Below are 24,156 nucleotides of genomic sequence, written 5' to 3' on the forward strand. Positions count from 1 at the left end.
ATGCTGAAGGAAAATAAATATAAAACTGGAATTCTGTACCAAGCCAGACAGTTATTTAGTGGGGGGTGGGGGTCTTAAGAGGGTGTTCAAACAATTACACAGCAGTTGAAGATATGCATTCCTGCTTTTCAGCAATAGTATTTTTATACCTAGAGCATTGTTTTCCAAGCTCTGAGTTTAGTAGGATGTAAAATCACTTAGCGGGTTGTAACTAGAATCTTTTAAATTGTACAGAAAGTATCATGTGTACCGAAAGTAAGTGATACTTATGTGCTACAGCTATTTCTTACTTTACATATACACACGCATATAAATATGCATGCCTCTGTAGGATCTTTTCTTAGAAATGTAAGACATTTCTTGCTGTGAGTCATCGTCAAATATGAAAGCTGCTACCCAAGAGATGCTTAGACAAGGACATAAGAATAAGGATGTTGCAGCATTGTTGTATTGAAAACTAGAAGCAGTTTAATTGTGATTCTAAATGCTGTGGAAAAGTTAAAAAGATGGATCTGAAAAGCATTATATTGAATGAAAAGACAAGTTGTAGGATAATAACTGTGGTAATTTTTAAAAACAATACATTGTATTGTTTGTAGGTAAATATATATGTAAAAGTATAAAGGATGCCTCACCAAACCTCTTGAGAGCTTAGTTTTATCTTTTTTTTTTTTTTAAGGAAGATCATATATACAGTATATATGTGGTAAATTATAGTTGAACTTTGAACAATGCAGGGGTTAGGGGTGCCAGCCCTCAAAAATATAGCATGTAACATAATTGGCCCTCCACATAAGCGGTTCCGCATCCATAATTCCACATCCAAGTTTTCATCCAACTGTAGATTATGTAGTACTGTGTTATTTACTATTGAAAAATATCCACATAAAAGTGGACCTGCGTGGTTCAAATCCATGCTGATCAAGGGTCAAGAGAAAGGACTAGACAAAACGATGACAGCTGATTCTGTGTGGTCAGAATGAGTGTGTGTTATTGTTTGTGTTGCCTGTACTTTGTAAACTTTGCAAACAAACTCATATTGAAAAAGCAACAATAGATTTCTACATTTGTAAATAGAATCCAAATCAATCAATTTATTGCTTATTTTTTCTGTTGCAAATGGTAGTTACCACTCTGACTTGTATTATATATGTACAGAAAAATACTGAAGTGAATCATAGAGGAAACGATCTTAAAGTCACTTGCTATTTAACACAGGAGATGAGATTCAAGAGATTTTTAACCAGTAGTCACATATCTGGTTTATACCTGAGATACCCAGGTTCCTTACTCCTATCGAGTGTTAAGTCCCTGTCATGTTAGATAGTCATCTCAGTAGTTAGAGAGGAAATTTGTTTTTAGCTTTTCATGTTTACTGCTTAGCAGTGCTATGAAAAACAGATTGTAGTAGCCAGATACATGGCATCAGTCTCCTCAATCTATTTTTATGTCATTGGAGAGAGAGATAATATAAAACATACAGAAAATTATGTAAGTTCTTTCGAGCTAGACACGTTTAAGTTTATCCATTGTAGGAGAGCAACCCTGGGAGAATTCTCACAATGAAGCTTCTGCTGAATCGGAAATGAAAGGAGTTCATTTTGAAATGTTAAAACTCTTATAGTTAACTATTTCATAAGCAAGCGAGGTACAGGGCAGTTTATAATTAATTTATAAACTTTTGGTAAATGTTGTCTTTCAAAGAGGCCTATTTTATTTAGGGAAGAAGTCTTAACAGTCCATGAGCCAAACAACTGTTTTAAAAACAATTATGTTCTTTATACTTTTGTCAAGAGACTCTCTTGATGCTTTTTTATTCTGACTTCTCCATCCATTGTCTTCCTTTTAGAACAAAATGTGCATGTCTTCAACTGACAGCAAGGAATTCCAAGACTTGCACCTTGTCAAGTAATAAAATAACCACTGGATATAAATATAAAAGACTAGAGAGACAGATACCTACTGGGTAAGATACACTGTGGATTTGTTGCAGGGTGTTTAAAGTACCCTTTGAAGGAGGGTACTTTATCATTGTGGCCTATTTAGTCTTATAAGTGTTGTTAATGCTTAAAGGCAATGCCAAAGAATGCTCAAACTACCACACAATTGCACTCATCTCACACTCTAGTAAAGTAATGCTCAAAATTCTCCAAGCCAGGCTTCAGCAATACATGAACCATGAACTTAACAGATGTTCAAGCTGGTTTTAGAAAAGGCAGAGGAACCAGAGATCAAATTGCCAACATCTGTTGGATCATCAAAAAAGCAAGAGAGTTCCAGAAAAACATCTATTTCTGCTTTATTGACTATGCCAAAGCCTTTGACTATGTGGATCACAATAAACTGTGGAAAATTCTTCAAGAGATGGGAATACCAGACCACCTGACCTGCCTCTTGAGAAATCTATGCAGGTCAGGAAGCAACAGTTAGAACTGGACATGGAACAACAAACTGGTTCCAAATAGGAAAAAGAGTATGTCAAGGGTGTATATTGTCACCCTGCTTATTTAACTTATATGCAGAGTACATCATGAGAAATGCTGGGCTGGGGGAAGCACAAGCTGGAATCAAGATTGCCGGGAGAAATATCAATAACCTCAGATATGCAGATGACACCACATTATGGTAGAAAGTGAAGAGGAACTAAAGAGCGTCTTGATGAAAGTGAAAGAGAAGAGTGAAAAAGTTGACTTAAAACTCAACATTCAGAAAACTAAGATCATGGCATCTGGTCCCATCACTTCATGGCAAATAGATGGGGAAACAGTGGAAACAGTGGCTGACTATTTTTCTGGGCTCCAAAATCACTGCAGATGGTGACTGCAGCCAGGAAATTAAAAGATGCTTACTCCTTGGAAGGAAAGTTATGGCCAACCTAGACAGCATGTTAAAAAGCAGAGACATAACTTTGCCAACAAAGGTCCATCTAGTCGAGGCTATGATTTTTCCAGTGGTCATGTATGGATGTGAGAGTTGGACTATAAAGAAAGCTGAGCGCCGAAGAATTGATGTTTTTGAACTGTGGTGTTGGAGAAGACTCTTGAGAGTCCCATGGACTGCAAGGAGATCCAACCAGTCCATCCTAAAGATCAGTCCTGGGTGTTCATTGGAAGGACTCATGCTGAAGCTGAAACTCAATACTTTGGCCACCTGATGTGAAGAGCTGACTCATTTGAAAAGACCCTGATGCTGGGAAAGATTGAGGGCAGGAGGAGAAGGGGACGACAGAGGGGTGAGATGATTGGATGGCATCACCGACTCAGTGGACATGGGTTTGGGTAGACTCCGGGGGTTGGTGATGGACAGGGAGGCCTGGCATGTTGCTGTTCATGGGGTCGCAAAGAGTCGAACACGACTGAGCGACTGAACGGAACTGAACTGAACCCTTATTCTGTGCCAGGCATTGTCTCAAGCACCTTGTAAATACTGACTTATTTAATCTTTTTTTAAAATTAAATTTTATTGAAACATAGGTGATTTCCATGTTGTGTTAGTTGTGGCTATGCAGCAGTGTGATTCACTTATGCATCTATCCACTTGTTTTTAGACTATTTCCATATAGGTTATTATAGAGTATTGAGTAGAGTTCCCGTGCTGTACAGTAAGTCCTTATTAGTTGTCTATTTTATGTATAGTAGTGAGTATATGTCAACCCCCATCTCCCGAGTTATCCCCCCCACAACTTTCCCCTTTGGTAACCTGAAACTTGTTTTCTACATCTCTGACTCTATTTCTACTTTGTGAACAAGTTCATTAATACCATTTTCTTAGATTCCACATATAAACAATATCATATGATATTTGTCTTTCTCTGTCTGACTTACCCAATTCATTTAATCTTCACAAAACCACCCTGTGCCATATAATCCATATTATATGGTGGTACCATATAATCCCCATTTTAAAAATGGAAAATTGAAGCACAAAGAGATTAAATCCATGGTCACGCAGCTAGTGAGCGCTGGAGCTGTGATGGGAACTAGGCAGTCTAGCCCTGGGAGCCTTCACACTTAGTCTCTTTCCCTCAGTAATTATTAGTGAGGTAGCAATAGAAAGTGCTTTTGCTTTTAATTTAAGATGTCTAATTGATTTTTCTCTTGTATATTTTATTGACAAGCATTTATGAATGCAGCCTATTATGCAAGTGTGATCGACGAATGTGTCAAAACCGAGTTGTCCAGCATGGACCTCAAGTAAGGCTACAAGTGTTCAAAACTGAGAAGAAGGGATGGGGAGTGCGCTGTCTAGATGACATTGACAGAGGGACGTTTGTTTGCATTTATTCAGGTAAAGCAAAGGTTTACTTTCACATTACGCTGTGGTAATATCTGTATTTCTGAATCTCCATTTTACTAGTCAGGGCCACTGAGATCTTATAGCAAGGGCAAGAGCGACAATATAGGAGGGGTATCAGAGGATGACAAGTGACTGGGAAATTGAGCACTGAAGGGACGACATGCGTTAGGAGGTACCAGGTGTTCCAGAAAAGAAAGGATAAAGGATAAAACTTGGGTTACTGCGTGAGATTTGTTTTTTGGTCTCTGTGGCCGCAGATGCTTCGGGATAAAGTAAGAAAACTTTTAAATAGAAAAATGACTGATTTACTAAGATAAAGATTATTGGTCAAAGACTGTCTTCATCAACATCTTGAGCTATTAGAACTTAACAAGTTAATGTTATAATGAATACCTGTAGGTGATGATTCAGTCAAGGCAGTTCACTCCATTTCAGGGATTCTATAGAGAGTTGCCCGTGTTCTGAGCAAAGCCTCCCCCCAGTGTGTTACGGTCGTGCAATTACTGATTCTTTCAGGTCATAGCCCACAGGCCAGACACGTCCATCTCTAGTAGTCTCTTCTTTTTACCCCAGAGTGTCAGGCAAAAGCCCTCACTTTCTGTGTGTACCATGAAGTGAGAAAGGTTGGTGAAATGTGACTCCCAAGGCAGTCTGAAGGAAATGTGGGACCCCAGGCAGCAGGGATCAGAGCAGTCCTCCTCATCTGGAATTCCAGGTTCACTTCAGTGAGGGCAAGAATCCTGAGTTCAGAACAGTCACAGCTGGATCCCTGGCACATCCCACTTACAGACACAAATACTGCACAACTTGCCTGGACATTTGTCTCTCATATTTCTGAGTAACTCTTTGATAAAAGTTAGCTTACCATAAAATGCCAGATGATGTCCAGGAAGTATTACTGACTTTACCTACATTGCTAGAAAATGCACCTAAGGGTATCTCTCTAATCTAGCTGTTAATTTTGACTTGTTAACTGTAATTTTAAGTTCCTTGAAAGAAAATGCATAAACTTCAGACTAACCTTTTGATTACATTTAAGGCTTAAGGTGAGAACAGGCACATATCACCACAGATTTAAATACATCACTTTGTAAATAAAGTTTTTAAATGATAAAGCATTCATAACTAGATACAAAGGCTATAATTGTAAGACTAGAGTTCACCTCTCTAATTTCCTGGAGTGCTTTCTGATCTGTATTTTTGTTTTATATTATTGTAGCTCAATCTCTTATCTTCTGTGTTATTTCCCAACAGACAAATACTTGTTCCTGTGTTTTTTCATGTACTGGAAGATATGAAATCTCTTCTTGGTCTTTTATTTTTATTATTTCTCACAATAGTATTCTGGGATGAATTAATGTTTACCTTCATTATAGAAATGAGGTACACCATACACAGTTCTAATAGAGCAGAAGAAATGCCCTTTTGTTGCTTAGTAATTATATTACTTTTTGTCATATTTAGCTCTTTTACTTTTTTCTTTTAGGAAGATTACTAAGCAGATCTAACACTGAGAAACCTGATGCTATTGATGAAAATGGAAAAGAGAATATTATGAAAAATATGTTTTCCAAAAAGAGGAAAATAGAAGTTGCAGATTGTGAGATTGAAGTTATCCCAATAGAACTGGAAGCGCGTCCTGGAAGTATGGAGACTCGGGAGTATCCACCTAAGCTCCATAGTAATACCAAAGAGCCTGTTATGTGAGTGAGATCGTAGGAACGCAGTCAAGATTGAGCTATACTGTTTACTACCAATTAAGAGTAGTTCGTTCTTTTTCTTCTTTCTTACTTTCTACTCCAACTTCTGTATCTCCTATATATCAGTTTGCTTCATAGTTGTAAGTTTAACACTGAGAAATCTAGGGCACTTAAATTTAAAAATCTAACCAACATACTGTATTTCCTCAGTTTCCATCTGTGAAACTTCATCTTTAAAAACTTTGACTTTAATCAGATTGTTTATGGATGTCATGACTTTGGCAGTTCTTTTTATTTTCTATCACCATTTTATTTGCAAAGGTTTTCTTAGATTTTCTTCATTTTTTAAATATACTTCCAGAATGATTAACTTTAAAATATGATTATTCTAGTGAAGAGTAGGCATAGGTGTTATAACTTAGATTAATTTCTAATGAATATTTACATAACAGTAATGCTGTCTATATTTCAGGGCACAGTAGAGAGCATTTTTAGTGATTTACAGAATAACTTTGTTTTCCTTTTCAGAGGGATGAAATATAACAGCATTTCAAGAATTCGGTATCATTCAGTCATTAGAAGTCCTAAAACCAAGACTGTCATTATTCAACACAATGGGAAAAATATGGTAAAAAGTGCAAAACGTATATGGTGCCCTTCTGAGAACGTTAACTACTACTTAATTCAAATTGTTTGTGTTACTTAATAATGTGTAGGATTTCTTTTATTATTTTGTAATGTGGTGCTGTTGAAGTGTTAGGACTATGATTTTTACTGACTTTGTATCCTAAGTAACGGTTGGCATGTTCCCAACTTAGATATAGAAGGAGAATGTTGATCATGATCTGACAGTGTATCTACTGAGACTGAGAGCTATAGAGTGTAAGAATTCATGGAAGAAGCTAAAGTGATAGTATTACATAAGAAAGAAGGATAGAGTAATTTAGGTTGAGGAGATATGGTTGTGAGATGTAGGAGAAAGAACAGAAGCAGTCTAATGAGAGAATCATCCAGAAAGCAGCACTTTACATGATAGCCTCTGAAGATACACTTTTCAGTCTGTCCTGAGAAGAATAACTAGTCAGAGACTGTAACTTAAGAGAATGATGCAAGAAATAGAACAGGCAGACAAAATGGTAGTTCATGGCTTGTTGGTGAAAAATAAAAATTCTAATGTAGGTGGTACACAAATATTTTCCCTCTGCCTAGTAACATACAGAAGATAACTCCTTAATTCCACATCATTATGCGAAGATTGGCCAGATCACATAGAGCTGGTTTGCCCTCCAACACTGCACCTTAACTAGCTGGTTAACATCTTCTGTCTGCATTTCTTTTAGCATACTATTAGAATAATAGTATCTGTCTCAGAATTAAAAGGGTTAAATGAGATAACGTTAGAAACTTAGTGTAGCACAATGCTTGACACCCAGCTAAGTGCTCAACATATGTTGACCATTGAAATACATGGGTAAGAATAGTAATGGTCAAATGTGTTGCGTGCCAAGCATTGTGCTAAACCTAATACCCCTTTTTGAAAGTTATCATTACCATGTAAAGTGATTGCAGTGTCCTCAACTCATGGAGATTAGGCAGCTCCTTTAACCTTTTCTTTCAAGTAACTAGCCAAAGAGTGTTTTTAATCTTTGCACATCTTATAGTGGTAGCCAAATTTATCATCTGGTATCAGAATTGAGGGATACCGACAGACCTGTTGGTATTTGTATTTTATTTTGAATTTATAATGCCTCAAGAATGTCTAGACAGTCCTTATAATTTTCATAGCTGTGCCCCACTAAAGTGCCTGGGAGTAGAACACAGCTAAAAGGGCTCCATCGTGTCAGAGATTGCTCGGGCTGTCAGTTTTGAGTCTTTGAAAACTAATCTAATTGCTGCAGTCTATGGAGATTGATACTTGATGAAAGAGGCCTTACTGCTAACTTAAATTCTTTTTCCTAACCTAGAAAGTAAAATTTTCTAAACAAGTAATCTTCCTTGTTTTCTTTTAAGGGATTTACTTCCTCAGAGTCTGTCACCTCAGAAGATAATGGGGAACTTAATCCAGCTCAAGTACATCTGAACTCTAAAGCCAAGGAAATGAGAAGTAGGCTTTGTTTCATTCTGTGGTTGCCTGCCTCTTCTGCCTTTTTGTCCCTCTTACTCAATACTTGTAGCTCATTTTTTCAGACACTGTTACAAAAATGCTGCATTCATCACAAGGCTTTCTATATGTCTAGATCAGAGGTCGACAAACCGTGATCTGTGGGCCACATCTAGCCCACCACCGGTTTATGTATGCCCTGTAAGCTAAGATAATTTTTACCTTTTAAAATAACTGAGAAGAGATGAGAAGATAAATAATACTTTGTGACACTCAAAACTTATAGGAAATTATAATTTCAGTGTTGCTAAATAAATTGTATCGGAAGATAGCCACACTCTTTCATTTACACATTGTCTCTACTTTCACACTATAGTAGCAGAGCTGAATACTCACAACAGAGATGGTGTAGCCCACAGTGTTTACTGTTTGGCCCCATACAGAAGAAGTTTGCTGACCCCTGGTCTAGATGCCAACTGTGACCTGATGCTGGGCAGGAGAATAGTGTGGACCACTCACAGTCCATCTCTGGCTTTGGAAGCCCTGCCCAGCACAGCCATCTCCTAACTCCTTGTTTAGGCTCCTTTAAAAATTAAGACATGACATTCTCCTGCAGTATTCCAGCCAGTGCTGCCCCAGAGGATGCTTAGTAAAAAGTGAAAATATTGCTACCCTGAGTGCTCATCTTTCAGTGTTACCAGTCTTGCCATGGTATAGACTATACAGTCCATGGAATTCTTCGGGCAAGAATAGTGGAGTGGGTAGCCTTTCCCTTCCCCAGGGATCTTCCCAACCCAGGGATCGAACTCAGGTGTCCCGCACTGCAGGCGGATTCTTTACCAGCTGAGCCACAAGGGAAGCCCAATTTAATATTAAAACCTGACAAAACTGGACTTTAGTTTATTTGCATTTCAGTATATCCCTCAGTGAAGAGATGTTGCGGAGACATGACCCTTTGTGAAGAACTGACTGACCGTGGCCTTTTCTCTCTTTGGGCTTCCTTGGCATATGCACCCCCAACTCCCCACCTTCCTAGTATTAATAGAAAGAAGGACACCTTTGTAAATTTATATCCTGTTTTTAGACAGAGAGGGGAGAGGACTGAGAGATTTTCCTGTATTACTGCTTAGCTCAAATTGCCCTTAGCTCAAAATAGTTCTTATGTCAAAGATGTGTATTTGAGGACAACATTCTGATATATCACCATTTAATGCATGAAAGTCATCTGAATACTATTGCTCTTGGTTCTTTTGTTGTTTTCATTGACCACTACAGTACATATAGCAGGCACTACAAAATGTACTGTTAATATTATTGGTTAATATTATTATTAATATTAATTAATTAATATTAATTAATATGTACTATTAATATTACTGCAAGTAACCCATGATAGGAAAAAGCAGCCAGAAACAGTGATGATTACATCAAAAACATTAATTTTAGAAAAGTATAACTTCTTTCTGCCACTGAATTAGGTGGCACAAATGACTTTTTAATAATAATTTTAGGTATTCCATTTGACATGCATTCATACTTTTGAATATTTTGGAAAATTATTTTCATTATTGGATAAGAAGAATAAGCAGTTCATCTTCTAAAGTAGTGTTGTTTGTAAAAGTGTAATAACTGAATGATCATCTAGCAAAAACATATACAAAATCCATAGCGGTAGTTATTGCTACTGGGCCTTAGAGTGGGTGACTCTTATCGGGGTCTCCCCAGCCTTTCATTGGTATCATAAAGGCCTAAAATGCTCCCTAAACCCTCTGTTACAGCTGTTTAGAATATATTTAAATGCAGAGTCCAAAGTTGAAGAGAAGTCAATTTATAAGTAGAGCTTAAGTATAGTTACAGCAACATGTATACAGATTCATAAAAAGGCATTGTTAGGTAATAGAAAGAAGGTAGACTTCAGAATCAGATATTTCTGTGTTTCTTACCCCACTTTTCATTATTATTGCTAGTTAGTTGAGTGAATCCCTTAAGCCTTCAGAAGCTCAGAGTTTTTATTTGTAAAACTGAAGTATTGTGTACCTTAATACATTGTACATACTGTGTACCTTAATACATTGTACGGATTAGCAATAATTAACTTGCAGTTAATTAGTTTTGTTACTCTCAGCAGTGTTGCTCAGCCAATTATATTCCCTGACAATTCCTTCCAAAATGTTTATTAGAGGACTCAAGCTCAAACGAAGTTGAAGATTCTGAAGACAACGATGTGATAGATATAACCAAGTGTAGAGAAGAAACTCCACCAGGGGGCACATGTCACCAAGCAGTTACACTGGATGACAAGAATGAGGTTCAAATACAAAAGCCCCAAGAGGAAAAATCTCCAGCATGTCAAAACCAGCAGGTCTTTTGTGGTAAAGTGTTACCAAATGAAACCAAGGATGCTTCATCTGATTCTCTAGAGAAGTTCAATAAAGGGAATGTGTTTTTATTGGATGCCACAAAAGAAGGAAATGTGGGCCGCTTCCTTAATGTGAGTATATGGGCTGAGATTCCTATATCTAAACACATTTTTTCCCTAGGCTTCTTCACAAAATCATGAGGAAAATATGACTGACAGATTCCAGAGCCACACTACCTGGATTAGAATGCCAGTCCTCTACTTATATGACCTTGGACATCTCACTTGACCCCTCCATGCTGTATTTCCCACTTCAGTAATATGGAGTTAATAACTGTCTAGAATGCTGTGAAGATTAAATGTATTATATATAAAGTGCTTAAACTGTATCTAGCACACAGTAAACATTTGCTTCAAGAAACTATAAGAAATGATAAGTAAGAAAATCATATATATTTACTGAAAGGCTTTTAAGATGCATTCCTTTGAAAAAACAATGGGGCACATAGAATAAGTTTTTCTTTTGTGTCGCATATAATAGAAGGTCTTGTTCAGAAATACCTCTATTAAAAAAATTAGTTGGGAGCACTTACGTTTTACTTACTCTCACTAAATTTTTAGTGATTTAGTGGCTTAGTACTGGAGAAGGCAATGGCAACCCACTCTGGTACTCTTGCCTGGAAAATCCCATGGATGGAGGAGCCTGGTAGGCTGCAGTCCATGGGGTTGCTAAGAGTTGGACACAACTGAGTGACTTCACTTTCACTTTTCACTTTCATGCATTGGAGAAGGAAATGGCAACCCACTCCAGTGTTCTTGCCTGGAGAGTCCCAGGGGTGGGGGAGCCTGGAGGGCTGCCGTCTATGGGGTCGCACAGAGTCGGACACGACTGAAGCGACTTAGCAGCAGCAGCAGCAGTGGCTTAGTACAGAAAACCAGTGCGTTTATCAGAATATTGCATTTTACTATCTTACTCTTTTTTTATTCCTAAGCCATAGTCATTTGCTGTTTCTGTGTATGTTTGGGATATATGTAATGAGACTTATTTTCATTTATATAGAGGAATATTTATGATTTCTCTGATTTAAGGTTCATTGGGCTTCCCTGATAGCTCAATTGGAAAAGAATCTGCCTGCAGCGCAGGAAACCCCGGTTCTATTCCTGGGTCAAGAAGATCCGCTGGAAAAGGGATAGGCTACCCACTTCAGCATTCTTGGGCTTCCCTTGTGGCTCAGCTGGTAAAGAATCCACCTGCAATGCCGGAGACCTGGGTTCGATCCCTGGGTGAGGAAGATCCCCTGGAGAAGGGAAAGGCTGCCCACTCCAGTATTCTGGCCTAGAGAATTCCATGAACTGTATAGTCCATGGGGTCACAAAGAGTCAGACACGACTGAGCAACTTTCACTTCACAAGGTTCATTGACACTTAAGACTCCTGGCATCTTCATGATGAGAGGGATACTGTGTATTATTGGCCATAACTACTGTGTAGGGTGGAATTGGAGCTAGCTTTTCCCATCAGACTGCCAGTCTCGTCTCTCCTGCCTCCTACCATCATACATGCTTTTCAAAGAATGTATAGTCCCAGAAATTTTCCAGGGGAAAAAAGAAAAATACCTTTACCACTAGTCCCAGTGTATATAGACTGTCTTGTCTTTGGCCAGCCGGACCGTGCAGAAGCCACCTGCATTCCTCCTACTCTCTGGGCTCTACTTTGTTCTGACTTATCCTACCCAGGAGGGTGATGAGGAGTCGTGGAAGCAGGACGGGAACTTTATGATAGCCTCCACACATCCTTTGGAAAGGTCCATTCAGGTTCACTGATCTCTGGATATGGCCTTAATTTTCCTCTTTTCTCTGTATCAGAGCTCTTCTTCCTCTCTGGGGGGTTCAGTTAGTGGGATGGGCAGCTTTGACTTTTCCCTTAAAATAATGGGAAGCATGCATAGCCCAAGATTCTTTTATGTATTTCCTTTGCTAAACTGAAGACCTATTTATTTATTTATTTGTGGCTGTACTATTTGGCTCACAGGATCTTAGTTCACTGACCAAGGATCAAACCTGTGCCCTCTGCAGTGAAAGTAGAGTCCTAAGAACTGAACCACCAGGGAATTCCCTCAACACCTCTTCAAAATGTGACATTTGAATGGTTTGAAATTGATGTTTACTGATCATTTTACATGTAATTCATGTGCCATCAGAGGAAAAAGTACTCTCAAGTCAGAAAATCTTTGAAACCAAAGAACTTTTTTTTCTTTCTAGAGAAATCTGTTTGGCCTTTTTCTTTTTCTCTCTCCTAGTTAGAAGGATACTTGGTTAACAAGAGAATCCTCTCTGAATACTGGAGTGGGTTGCCATTCCTGTCTCCATGGGATCTTCCTGACCCAGGGATCGAATCTGGGTCTCCTGCACTTTCACTACTTCTACACTATTGCCAAACATGCTGGAAGCTACTAAACATGCCAGGAGAGCCAGGAGATCAGTAAAGAATGATCCCTAGCAAAGGACTGTCGTGGCTTTCTTTCCAGTCAGTTACGTTGAATAGTGGCTGCACTGGAATGTTATGGTTGGTCTCACTATCTGGATCCCCCCTTGTTTGTAGAAGGAGAAAAACAAGGCTTTTCTGTCTTTTTAAATTTAATTTTCTACATAGATAATCCAGTCTCATGATTTAAAAACTTAAATAGAACACCTTAGAGAATACATACAAACAGAATTGTTTCACGGCAGCTCTGACCCTGCCAAGTAGGTACCCTGAGTAAAGCTCACCAGGCTCAAACTGAAAAAAAATGTATGGATGATAGGAAGTTATCATTGAAATCTAACAGTGGTAAATGTGTCAGGAATATTGCTGGGATTCAATCCCTTTATGAATCTGGTGATAGATGACTGTGTAGCAATAACAGCTCATGTGCAGCAAAATAACACTGGATTGGTGGTGATAGGAAATAGTTATCACCATGTTAGAAGCCTTGGAAAAACAATAAATAATGGTGTGTTCAGCAGAGAAATCAATTACCTACATAGATACCCTTTCCAAAGGATCTGTTTGACTATGATGTAAAATTTAGGTCATAACATATTCTTCATATTAAACTTTTTGTTTTGTTTTAAAAATAATGTATGCTGCCCCTGTTCGCCCTGCCCCCAATCCACCCTCTATAGTAAAATCATTTTTTATTACTTTTTGGTATATTCTTATAGTGTTTCTTTATACAAATACAAGTAAGTGTAAGGATGTGTTCTTATTCCTACCCCTTACCTAAAAGATAGCATGTTACATTCAGTGCCCTACACCTTGTGTTTTAAGTTAACAATATACTCTGGAGATTTTTCTGTATGAGTACACAGAGCTCCTCATTTATTTTTTGTTTATAGGTGCATATGGTTTCAATGTGTGGCTGTCCCGAAGTTTAAATAATCCTCTTTAGATAGACATTTGGACTGCTTCCAATCCTCTACTGTTGAAAACAATGTTCAGTAAATAATCTTACGTGGATACATATGCACATATATCTGTCGAATACACTCCCAGATACTGGATTGGTGAATCAAAAGATAAATGCATTTATAATAATGATAAATAGGAGTTTTTACTATTTTTCATTTCTACTGGCAAGATGTAAGAATGTCAAAACAGGGCTTTCTGAATGAATTCCTACCATCAACAAAATTGTAATGAGCTGTGATATTTTACATACTAGTCAGGAAAAAAAAAGAAATAAAAATAAGATGTGTTGGAAACAGAATGGTATTCTAATGCTTCAAAGAACAATGTATCAGACTTTATGCTATGTCTAACTTACGTGTTTGTCTATTTTTGTTAACAGCATAGTTGTTGCCCAAATCTTTTGGTACAGAATGTTTTTGTAGAAACACATGACAGAAATTTTCCCTTGGTGGCGTTCTTCACCAACAGGTTTGAAAATTTTTTTAATATGATTAATTTTGAAATTGTGACTTTAAAAATAACAGTACAAAAATATTAAAAAAAGATATATGCTATAGCCCCAACTCTCTGGTACCCTAGGATACTCAGTCATCCCAAAATGTTTAGAGGTGATAAAATTTTAAATAGTTGAAATTTTAATTCTTATTTCCGCTTAGAATTAATGTCCAAAAAGGCTAAGAATTGCAGGTCTCAGCCAGTTCAGTTCAGAGAATAAATGATGCAGAATGCTACATCTTTTAAGTCAAAACTACCCGCGATTACCTCCCCAGGCCTCAGCGCATTGCTGGGGCCCACTCTTTTTAAAAACACACTTACTCCCTTGTGGATATTGACAAGTTTCTTCTTATTTGGGATTTTAATAGATGTGAAATAAAACTCAAATGATTATCCTTAATAAAAGAGCATTCCTAAGTAGTGGATGTTGGAGAGAGAAAACCATATTGTTGAGGAGGGTTAATGATGTTAATATGAAAATTGATTATAGTAAAATTTGGTTCATTCAGGATAATTTATGATTATTTTTAAAATTTCTACTTTCTAGGTATGTGAAAGCAAGAACAGAACTAACATGGGATTATGGTTATGAAGCTGGGACTATGCCTGAGAAAGAAATCCTCTGCCAATGTGGGGTTAATAAGTGTAGAAAAAAAATATTATAAATCTAGTTAATGCCTGCTCATGAAATCAGCTGATCAAGCTGAAACCAGGGCCATGCAAAGGAAACCCCACTGGTCAGTGGAATTAATTTACATTACGATCTGTCAAGAGAATTCCTCTCAGTTTACCCTTATTGGGAGTGTTTATTTGCGTTACTTAGAAATGCTTGGAACAAAATAAGGACATTTTCATATGCATAGTCTATCTCTTTATTCTTACTGCTGTTCAACTATACATGAGTAGAATGAATGTGTATATTTTATATGAAATACCACTATATAATTTGTAACTTATTTGTAAATTACATATTCAGAAGAACAAGTGTCACAATTGATTTCAGCACTTCTTACTGTTTTTGTAATTATTATCTTTGACTTTCAGGGCCCACAGGGCCAAATTTCACCTCTTTACCTACAAAATTTATTTATGTTTAATTCCTGGCAAATAATTTACCATTGTGAGCCATACGATGGGCATCAGAGCCTGAAGAATATTAGTATTGTGCATATTACTTCCAAGTATTTTAAGTTAATTGGAGAAGCTCCATGAAATAGTGTCCTGTAAGTCCACTTGAATGAGAAAGAAGAGAAACTCTCCTAGGGGAAAGTTTTGGCACATTTTTTGAAATGAAACTTCTTTTCCACAGATTCTCTTCACTCCTTCTATACAAACACAGGAAAAGAGGGAATAGAAACTTGGAGGAGCTGAAATATTTTTGTTCTAGACAGAGTAGAACCGTAAGAAAAGGAAACTTAAGAGAATAGTCAGACATGGCTTATTTATTGCCAGAAGAGATGGTGTTGGGTAAGAATTTCACTTACAACAATTCTGTTGAAAAAGTCTGAAACAAAAAAAAAAGTCTGAAACAGACCGTTGGACTTTCCTGGGCATGATGTGCAAATTATTTTCCTAGAGAAAAATGGAAAGATTTACTCTGCTGTAGGTTTCCTGACCATGATCATCTAGTGGAAAGGGGGTGAAAGTCTCCCAGAGTTAAAACTAACTTTATCTGTAACTAAGATGTACATTTGGCTGTCAGGAAATTCTCCCCACCCTTGGAGCCAGCATGGGAATACTAGCTCAAAAAGGAGTAATTGAAGTAGTTCTGTTTTTTTTAGGGTTTGTTTTTTTTCTTTTTTCTCAGCTTGCTTCTGGGTTTAATTACCTTTGGTTACCTTTCAGACAATGGAGAAGGAAATGGCAACCCACTCCAGTGTTCTTGCCTGGAGAATCCCAGGGACACAGGAGCCTGGGTGGGCTGCCATTTGTGGGGTCGCACAGAGTCAGACACGACTGATGTGACTTAGCAGCAGCAGCAGCACCTTTCAAACAAGAATCTAAATTTGTACTGGATTTAATTTCTTAAAAATATTGAACTAAATAAAAATTTAACTTGAAGGTGGTTTAGAGAGTGGGAGACCAAAGAGCTAGGAAAGGGAGCAAGAAATTGTAACCCGACAGCCATAGACAAATGGGGAAAGCTGAGAAGTTCATTTATTCACAGTAAACATCCAGGAATTTTAGGCAACGCACTGAAATAAAATGAAGACACTTGAAAAATGTGGGAAATTTGTACAGAGATCTGACATCTTGATCTTCTTCATCTGTACTGGTTCCCAGTTGTCATTTCCCATCAGCATCTTAGAGATTCCCTTTGTCTTTCCAATGTCAGGTTTATTTCTAGTTAAATCCCCTTATTTCTGCTTTCATTGATTTACTGCCACATATGGGCATGGGGTCACAAAGAATTGGACACAACTGAGTGACTTTCACTTTATGGGTGAAGCACCATCCTCCAGTACCTTTTGAAAGGGAAATAATGAGAGGTAAATGAGACTATATGTTTGAACATGTTCTTTTGCCCTTACACTTGATTGCCGTTTTGGCAGGGCAGAGAGTTCGTGAGTAGTTTTCATACCCAATTTTGAATATACCTGCTACATTCCAGTGTTGCTGCTTTGAAATCTGAAAATGTTCTCACCTCTGGCCTTCAGAGTGACTATTGGAAGTCAGAGGCCAATCTTTATCTTTTATATTCATGACCAGTCTTTCTCTCTCTTGAACCTTATAGCGATCTCTTTGACCCAGTGTTCTATTCCCAGTAAAGGTCTATTATTATACCTCATACTAGGTGCTTGGTGGGATCTTTCAGTCTGAAAACTTTGTTCTTCAGTTCAGGGAACTGTTCTTGAAGTGTTTCTTTAATAATACCTTATCTGTTCTCTCTTTCTAGAATTCCTGTTACCCAGACATAAGACCTCCAGGATTTGTCTCTGATTTTCTTATCTTCTGTGTTAATTTCCAGCTTTGTCTTCTTGCTCTACTTTCTGGGAGATTTCCTCAGTTTAATCTTCCAATTTGTCTGTTGTGGTGGGTTTTGGTTTCTTTATTTTTTTTTGGGGGGGGGGGCTCATTTTTTTTATTTCTAGAGCTCTCTTTGAACATTTTGTTTTTCTTCAATAGTATCCTATTTTTGGTTCATGGTTGCAGTATCTTCATGGTTCGTGGTTGGAAAATACTGTTTGTATAGTACATCACACACAGGCATTTGTGTCTATGTTTTCTTCCTGAATATTCTGTGACCTACAAGGTTTCTGTTTTCTTTGTATGTTTCCTTTGGTCTTTGTCTTTCAGGATTTAGGCTTTCCTCAGTTAGCGGCCTTGGCAGTCTGCTCCTCCTTGAGAGTGAAACACTGAAAAGCTGAGATTATGACCTGACAGTGGGAGAAGGGGCCCTTCACCTGCTTCACTTGGCCCAGCTGAGCTGTTCAATCTTTTATTTGGTCTCTTTAGGCCTTTCCTTTTGGCCTGCAAGGAGTCAGTCTTACTGCTTGAAGGCAAAAATCTGCTGCCAGAGCCTGCCCTTTTCTCTCGTCTTGCTGCTCCACACACCTGCTTCTGTAATTCATGTGTGTTGGTCAAGACTAAGTTATCCTTTCTAACCCTGTTTCTCTTCTATCCCCAATTTGCCTCCTTTCCTCTCTTCAAAACCTGCTCAAAAAGCAAGACTTCAGAAGTTTTTCCTTTGATTGCCTCAGCAAACCACCAGCTATTACATGTTTCTTTTTTACAGAGCAACTTATTTTGTAACTGCGACTTAATTACCCGCGTCTGTGTTCCTTTGTGTGTTTGTTCCCTGAGCCAGAAACCTCATCTTGTATGGTGCCGTGTACCCTATGGGTGCTAAATAAAGGCTTACCATTGGAAACTGGCATTGCATTCAGTTAATACTTGGGGGGGGGGGGTGGTGGTGGAGTGTTATTAATTTTGATTGTGCCGCATGGCATGTGGGCTTTCAGTTCCCCAAGTGAAGGAAGAAACAGAACAGAATCTATCTTGAATACTGGACTACATCTTGGGCCGGACTGTGGACTTTGAGCTATATGCACAGTATCTATGGAAACAACATACCAACTGGAAAACCAGGCCCCCTGGATGGAAGCGCCCCAGGGCTCTCCATTCCTAAAAGAATACCGTATTATCTGTGTAACCGAATAGAATCATACATTCTATTATGCTTATTGGGGTATGACCACAAGCCAATTGATAATTGTCCACTGTTAGCTACCTAGGCTTAAGGCTTATGAATCACGGGTTAACTTTGATTGTATCTTTCTTTTTCCTTTGTTCAGACTAGTTTCACGGGATTTTCAGGAAATGGGTTTGGACACATACACCTAGGGTATATAAGGTTTTCACAAAAACTGGTCGAGGTCCTTGACTAAGAGGAGACTGTGCCTTGGGCCCGCCAGTGTAATAAACTACACTCCACTATCTGCATTGTCCTGAGTGAGTTTGTTTCCCGAAAGGCGTGGCTACAACATTTGGTGCATTGGCCAGGAAACTCCTCACTTTGAGGAGACAAAGTCCCACTTGGGACTACTCCGAGGCCTTGTGACTTGAATCTTCTAGAGAGGGGAAGGCACTCGCCTTCTGGAAGGATTCTGCTTCTCAACGCCCAGACCTTTCACGTTAGCAGGTAGTGGACAGCAGCAGGGGAACTGAATGCTCAGGTGAGGAGGAACCCACCCAGCAGGGTGGAAGAGGGGGCCTGATCACCCCCCTGGGAGGGACTAAAGGGGCATGGACCCACAGGAGCCTGGAATAGGCAGGCGGCGATTGCTTGGTACACAGGTCGACGAGCGTGCTAGCACTTAGGAAGGAAATTTGTGAAGGTCGTTTAGGAGGTGTGTCCACGCCGTCTCAGGGAAAATTACCAGCGGTTGCCAGGGGATTTTTAGGATAGAAAACGTCCTTGTATGTTCGTATTATGCCCTCCGCCAGGAGGTGTCCCGTCTGCTGTGAAATTCTTGACCCCCTTGAAATTGTTAGGCTAGAAGGAGGGGGATATATATGAGTGAGTATGAATTGGCTTTTCCAGAGACGGCCTGGGACATGGGATATTTAACCCATCTGTGTTTTCATCTGCACCTGATCAAGCCCACCAAGACAGAATAGACTTTAAGGAAAAAACAGTCTTGGACCACGTGGTGTTCTGGTTTGGCCGTGCCGTGCCGACCGGCAGGTGAAGACACGCCAATCCCCCTTCTCCCTCTGGGATGAGGCAGGATTTGGACGAGGATGACCTGCCCCTCCCCCATACTGGATGACGATGCGCCCGCCGGCCCAGTGCTCCACCAGGACCTGAGGCCGCCGTAATGCCCGATTCAGGGCCCGGTGAAGTTCCTGCAGCAGCTGCTGCTCCTCCACCAGCTCTCCCGGAGGTCGTAGAGCCGCCACCTCGGCGGGCTCCGATCCCGGTGGCAGAAGCCTCTGGCCAACACTTCCAGGATCTGGCTGCAGCCAAACCGCCCAATCTATACCCGCCTCTCCCAGTGAGTACTGACAAAAGGGGGAGGGAGACGTTGGAATTAAGCAGAGACTGCGCTCTGCCAGAGAGCTGGAGGGAACGAAAGAGAACCGACAAGAGACTTATAGTGCAAGCTGCTGCTCTGGGAAAGTCTATCTTGGGCCCTCCGGAAAACCTCCTCTGCCCCAGGGACAGGACAGTCCTTCAAGCGGTCCCAACGGAGGCCCCGGGCCCCGTTACAGCCAAACCAGTGTGCCCGGTGCTGAGCTTTTGGCCACTGGAAGAATGAATGCCCTAAGGCAAGGAAGGAAGAGGAAGCTCCCGCAGCTGTGGGGCTTGCTGACTTGGAAATTAACTAGGGCTGCCGGGGCTCAGAGATATCAGGTCCCCGAGAGCCCATGGTAACCTTAAAAGTGGGGGACCAAAACATTGACTTCATGGTGGATACAGGAGCAGAAATGTCGGTAGTAACAAAACCTGTGGCACCACTGTCCAAAAAGACTACCGCTGTATCGGGAGAAGAGATGATTAAATCGTTTTGCCAGCCCAGAAAATGTCAGATGGGGGGGGGGCACCAAGTGATTCGTGAATTCCTCTACATTCCTGAGTGCCCAGTACCCCTGTTGGGAAGAGACTTGCTCTCCAAACTAGGAGCACAAGTGACTTTCTCCCCTGAGGAGAGGCCAACCTTCCGGATGGGCACTATGATTTATTTGCTCTCTCTCTCAATACCACCCCAAGATGAGTAGAAGTTGCATGAGCCTCCAAAAGAAGAACTGGGTGGGCCGGAAGAGCATGAGAGAGAGCTAACTCATTCCCTGAGGTCTAGGCAGAAGACAACCCCCCTTCCTCCAGGCTGACTAAACATCAAGCCCCAGTGATAATAGAACTCAAACCAGGCACCATCCCGGTTCGAAAGAGCCAGTACCCGCTACCGATAGAGGCCCTGGGCCGCATACTACCCTACATCAATAGCTTAAAATAAGCGGACATTCTGGTAGAGTGCCAGTCAGCTTGGAATACGCCAATCCTGCCAGTCAAAAAGGAAGGACAGTACTATAGGCCTGTACAAGATCTCAGGCTAGTCAACCAGGCTACTGTGACTTTACACCCCACTGTTCCAAACCCCTATACCTTACTTAGCCTCCTCCCACTGAGGACTAAACTTGATACTTGCCTAGATCTCAAGGATGCCGCCTTCTGCATACGCCTTGCCCCAGCGTCACAGCCCATCTTTGCCTTTGAATGGGAAGATCCAGCCGGGGGCACCAAACAACAGCTCACCCGGAACCCCCACAAGGGTTTAAGAACTCCCCAGCCAAAAAAAAAATTAAAAAAAAAAAAAAGAAGAACTCCCCAGCCATCTTTGGGGAAGCCTTGACTTCTGACCTGGACTCATTCCCTCCGGAAGAGTATGGATGTTGGCTCCTACAATACGGGGATGACCTGCTGCTGGCTGCCGAGACCAAGCAAAAATGCTGGAAAGAGACAAAAGCACTGCTGCAGCTGCTGATGGAAGCAGGTTACCGGGTGTTGAAGAAGAAGACACAGATCTACAAAGAGGAGGTAAGGTATCTGGGGTTTGTTTTAAGAAGGACACAAGGTTCCAGACCCTAATTGGGTCCTATATACTGATGGCACTAGCCTGATAAAACAAGGACAACGGCTGTCAGGTTAGCCAAAGCGGAAGGGGCCATTAAGACTAAAAAAAAGAAAAATGGTAAAAATTGCCAAGTGGCAAATTGTTGGTACTGGAGGAGCTGGCACACACTCTGGTAAGCCAAACACACCAAGCGACCCACCTAGGCCATGCTGCCCGCTCACAGGTTAATGCTGCCTCTCGGCACAGACAAAAACCTCCGGGCATTCAGCTGAAAGGCACGCTGCCCTTTGAACACCTAGGAGTGGATTTCACTGAAATGAAACCTCAGTGACACTACCGTTACCTGCTGGTCATGGTATGTACGTTCTCGGGATGGGTAGAAGCTTTTCCTACCTGGGCTGAAAGAACATCAAAAATAGCCCGGTGCCTGCTTAGAAAAATAGTTTCCAGATTTGGATTTCCTACCAGCGTTAGATCAGACAATGGCGCAGCTTTTGTAGCTGATTTAGTAAACTACACACTGCATATACCCAGAGTTCAGAAATGGTAGAATGAACCAACCGGACACTTAAAGAGACTCTCCGAGTAGATCATAGAGACTGACTGCTCCTGTGTGGACTTGCTTCCAACGGCTCTGCTCAGATTCAGGATGACCCCACAGTCCCAAGGCTATTCTCCATACGAACTTGTGTATGGGAGGCCCCCTCCCATAATAAAACAGGTGTCAACAAATTTACCTCAGGTAAAGGGGGATAGGATTTTGCAGCAGATGGAACTGGGTACGGTAATAAATCGGGTGACTAAGTTTGTACAAGAAAGGGTGCCGTTCCCCCTTGGGAAACAGATTCATGAGTTTATGCTTAGTGACCAAGTATGGGTCAAAGATTAGAAACATGATTTACTAGCCCCTCGGTGGAAGGGCCCTTATACTGTTATTCTAACTACCCCTACTGCAGTTAAAAGTTGCAGGTATTGCCCCTTGGATCCATCATACGAGGGTGAAGATAACATACCACGCAGGCCCAGAAAACGCTGAGTAGACTGCACAGAGGGACCCTGCTGACCCTCAAGAGACTAAGACCATCCTTAAAAAGAAAAAAAATAAGATCCTGGACGAGCCCCTTGAAGATGAAGCCGCATAATCAACTCCTGCTGCTTGGTCTTATCAACGTACACAGTCCTATGCCAATTTCATAATACCTCCAACTGTTGGGTGTGCGGGGCTATGCCTCTGTCTGTGATGGATGGACTTCCCTGGTAGCTGTCACCGCTCTGCCAAGATTTTAAACCACTCTGCTCTTTTCTGGGACACAATCATAATCTCTCCCTGCTCTCTTGGTGTAAGCCAGACCTACAGTCAATAGACTCAGGTCATGGGGTTACATATTATGTAAACACCAGTTTCATAAAAGTAACAAAAGTGGTAATTCTAATTAAAATGGTTTTGGACATGCTCACAGCTGTTCAAAGAGGGACCTATGCTATAATTAAGGTTAAATGTTGTGTATATATTCCTGATTTATCTGACAATGTATCAGCTGCTTTAGATGTCATAAAAAACAGGTAAAAACAATGTCAAATGCTAGACTTCGGTACTATCTTGGGTGAAGTGTGATTGGTGGAAAAATTAATTTACCATTGTTACAGTTGCCTTGATAGTTCTGTTCTGAGACCTTGCATTTTACAATGTATTATAAGCTATGTAACCCAAAGGTTGGTGTCGTTCTGCCAAATTGGCGGTCAGAGAGCCAGGGTGCAATATGAATGATGCTCATACTATGAGTTAAGAGCATCAAGAGAAGGGAGTCAAGGAGGAAACAGAACAGGCTCTATCTTGAAAGCAGGACTCCATCTTGGGCCGGACTGTGGACTTTGAGGTATGTGCCCACCATCTATGGAAACGACATACCAACTGGAAAACCAGGCCCCCAGAAGGAAGAGCCCCAGGGCTCTCCATCGCCTATGGTTAACTGTGATTGTATTTTTACTTTATCTTTGTTCAGACTAGTTTCAGGGGATTTTGGGGAAATGGAAGTTTGGACACGTATGCTTAGGGTATATAAGGTTTTCACAAAAACTGGTTGGGATCCTTGGCTAAGAGGAGACTCTGCCTTGGGCCCACTGGTATAATAAACTGCACTCCACTATCTGCATTGTCCTTCTGAGTGAGTTTGTTTCCTGGAGCGCGTGGCTACAACACAACCAGGACTGAATCCCGGCCCCCTGCAATGGAAGTGTGGAGTCTCAATCACTGGGCCAGCAGGGAAGCCCACGTGATATCGGCTTTTGAAAATAATGGGTAATCCCTCAGGGAGACCCATTACTTATCTAGCTGAGTCCAGGGGGCTTCGGCCACATTTTCTCCGACCCTGGATAAGTGGGCACAGGGTGGGGAGCGCCTGGCATGATTCATTTTTTTTTTAAAGCAGTTCGAATTCAGAAGCCCCGAGCTCCCGTTTGAGAAGCCGTCTGCAAAGCCTCCGTAGGCTTCCCGGCAGGGGAAATCCATCATCTAGATTTCGCCAAAGCGGACTTCCGGCGGCGGGGACGCAGCGCGCAGACATGGACCCGGCGGGGCCTTCCGCGCCCGAGTCGACCCGCGGCGCCAGCTGGTACGAGGCCCAGGCCGGGCGGGACACAGTCCCGCTCCCGACCGGTGAGTACCGCGCCGGGGGCTGT

The 24,156-nt window shown here is 40.8% G+C and overlaps 1 protein-coding gene across 8 annotated transcripts in view; it reads left to right on the plus strand.

Moving 5' to 3' along the window:
• LOC122686822 (PHD finger protein 11) overlaps window positions 1-24,156 on the plus strand; it is an 80,669-nt gene that overhangs the window by 22,599 nt on the left and 33,914 nt on the right. For 4 of the 8 annotated variants that reach the window (XM_043892118.1, XM_043892119.1, XM_043892117.1 and 1 more), the window contains 8 exons: window positions 1,850-1,966; window positions 4,118-4,287; window positions 5,783-5,999; window positions 6,525-6,624; window positions 8,007-8,100; window positions 10,278-10,588; window positions 14,286-14,374; window positions 14,949-17,175. In XM_043892118.1, the coding sequence (XP_043748053.1) occupies window positions 1,850-1,966; window positions 4,118-4,287; window positions 5,783-5,999; window positions 6,525-6,624; window positions 8,007-8,100; window positions 10,278-10,588; window positions 14,286-14,374; window positions 14,949-15,066 (1,216 nt within the window). In that variant the 3' untranslated portion in view covers window positions 15,067-17,175. Of the gene's footprint in view, window positions 1-1,849; window positions 1,967-4,117; window positions 4,288-5,782; window positions 6,000-6,524; window positions 6,625-8,006; window positions 8,101-10,277; window positions 10,589-14,285; window positions 14,375-14,948; window positions 17,176-23,788; window positions 24,134-24,156 lie in introns of those variants that run through there. The other 4 variants (XM_043892122.1, XM_043892124.1, XM_043892120.1 and 1 more) reach the window with 3 other exon arrangements.

The sequence above is a fragment of the Cervus elaphus genome, chromosome 30 (assembly GCF_910594005.1).
Source record: "Cervus elaphus chromosome 30, mCerEla1.1, whole genome shotgun sequence".
Lineage (NCBI taxonomy): Eukaryota > Metazoa > Chordata > Mammalia > Artiodactyla > Cervidae > Cervus > Cervus elaphus.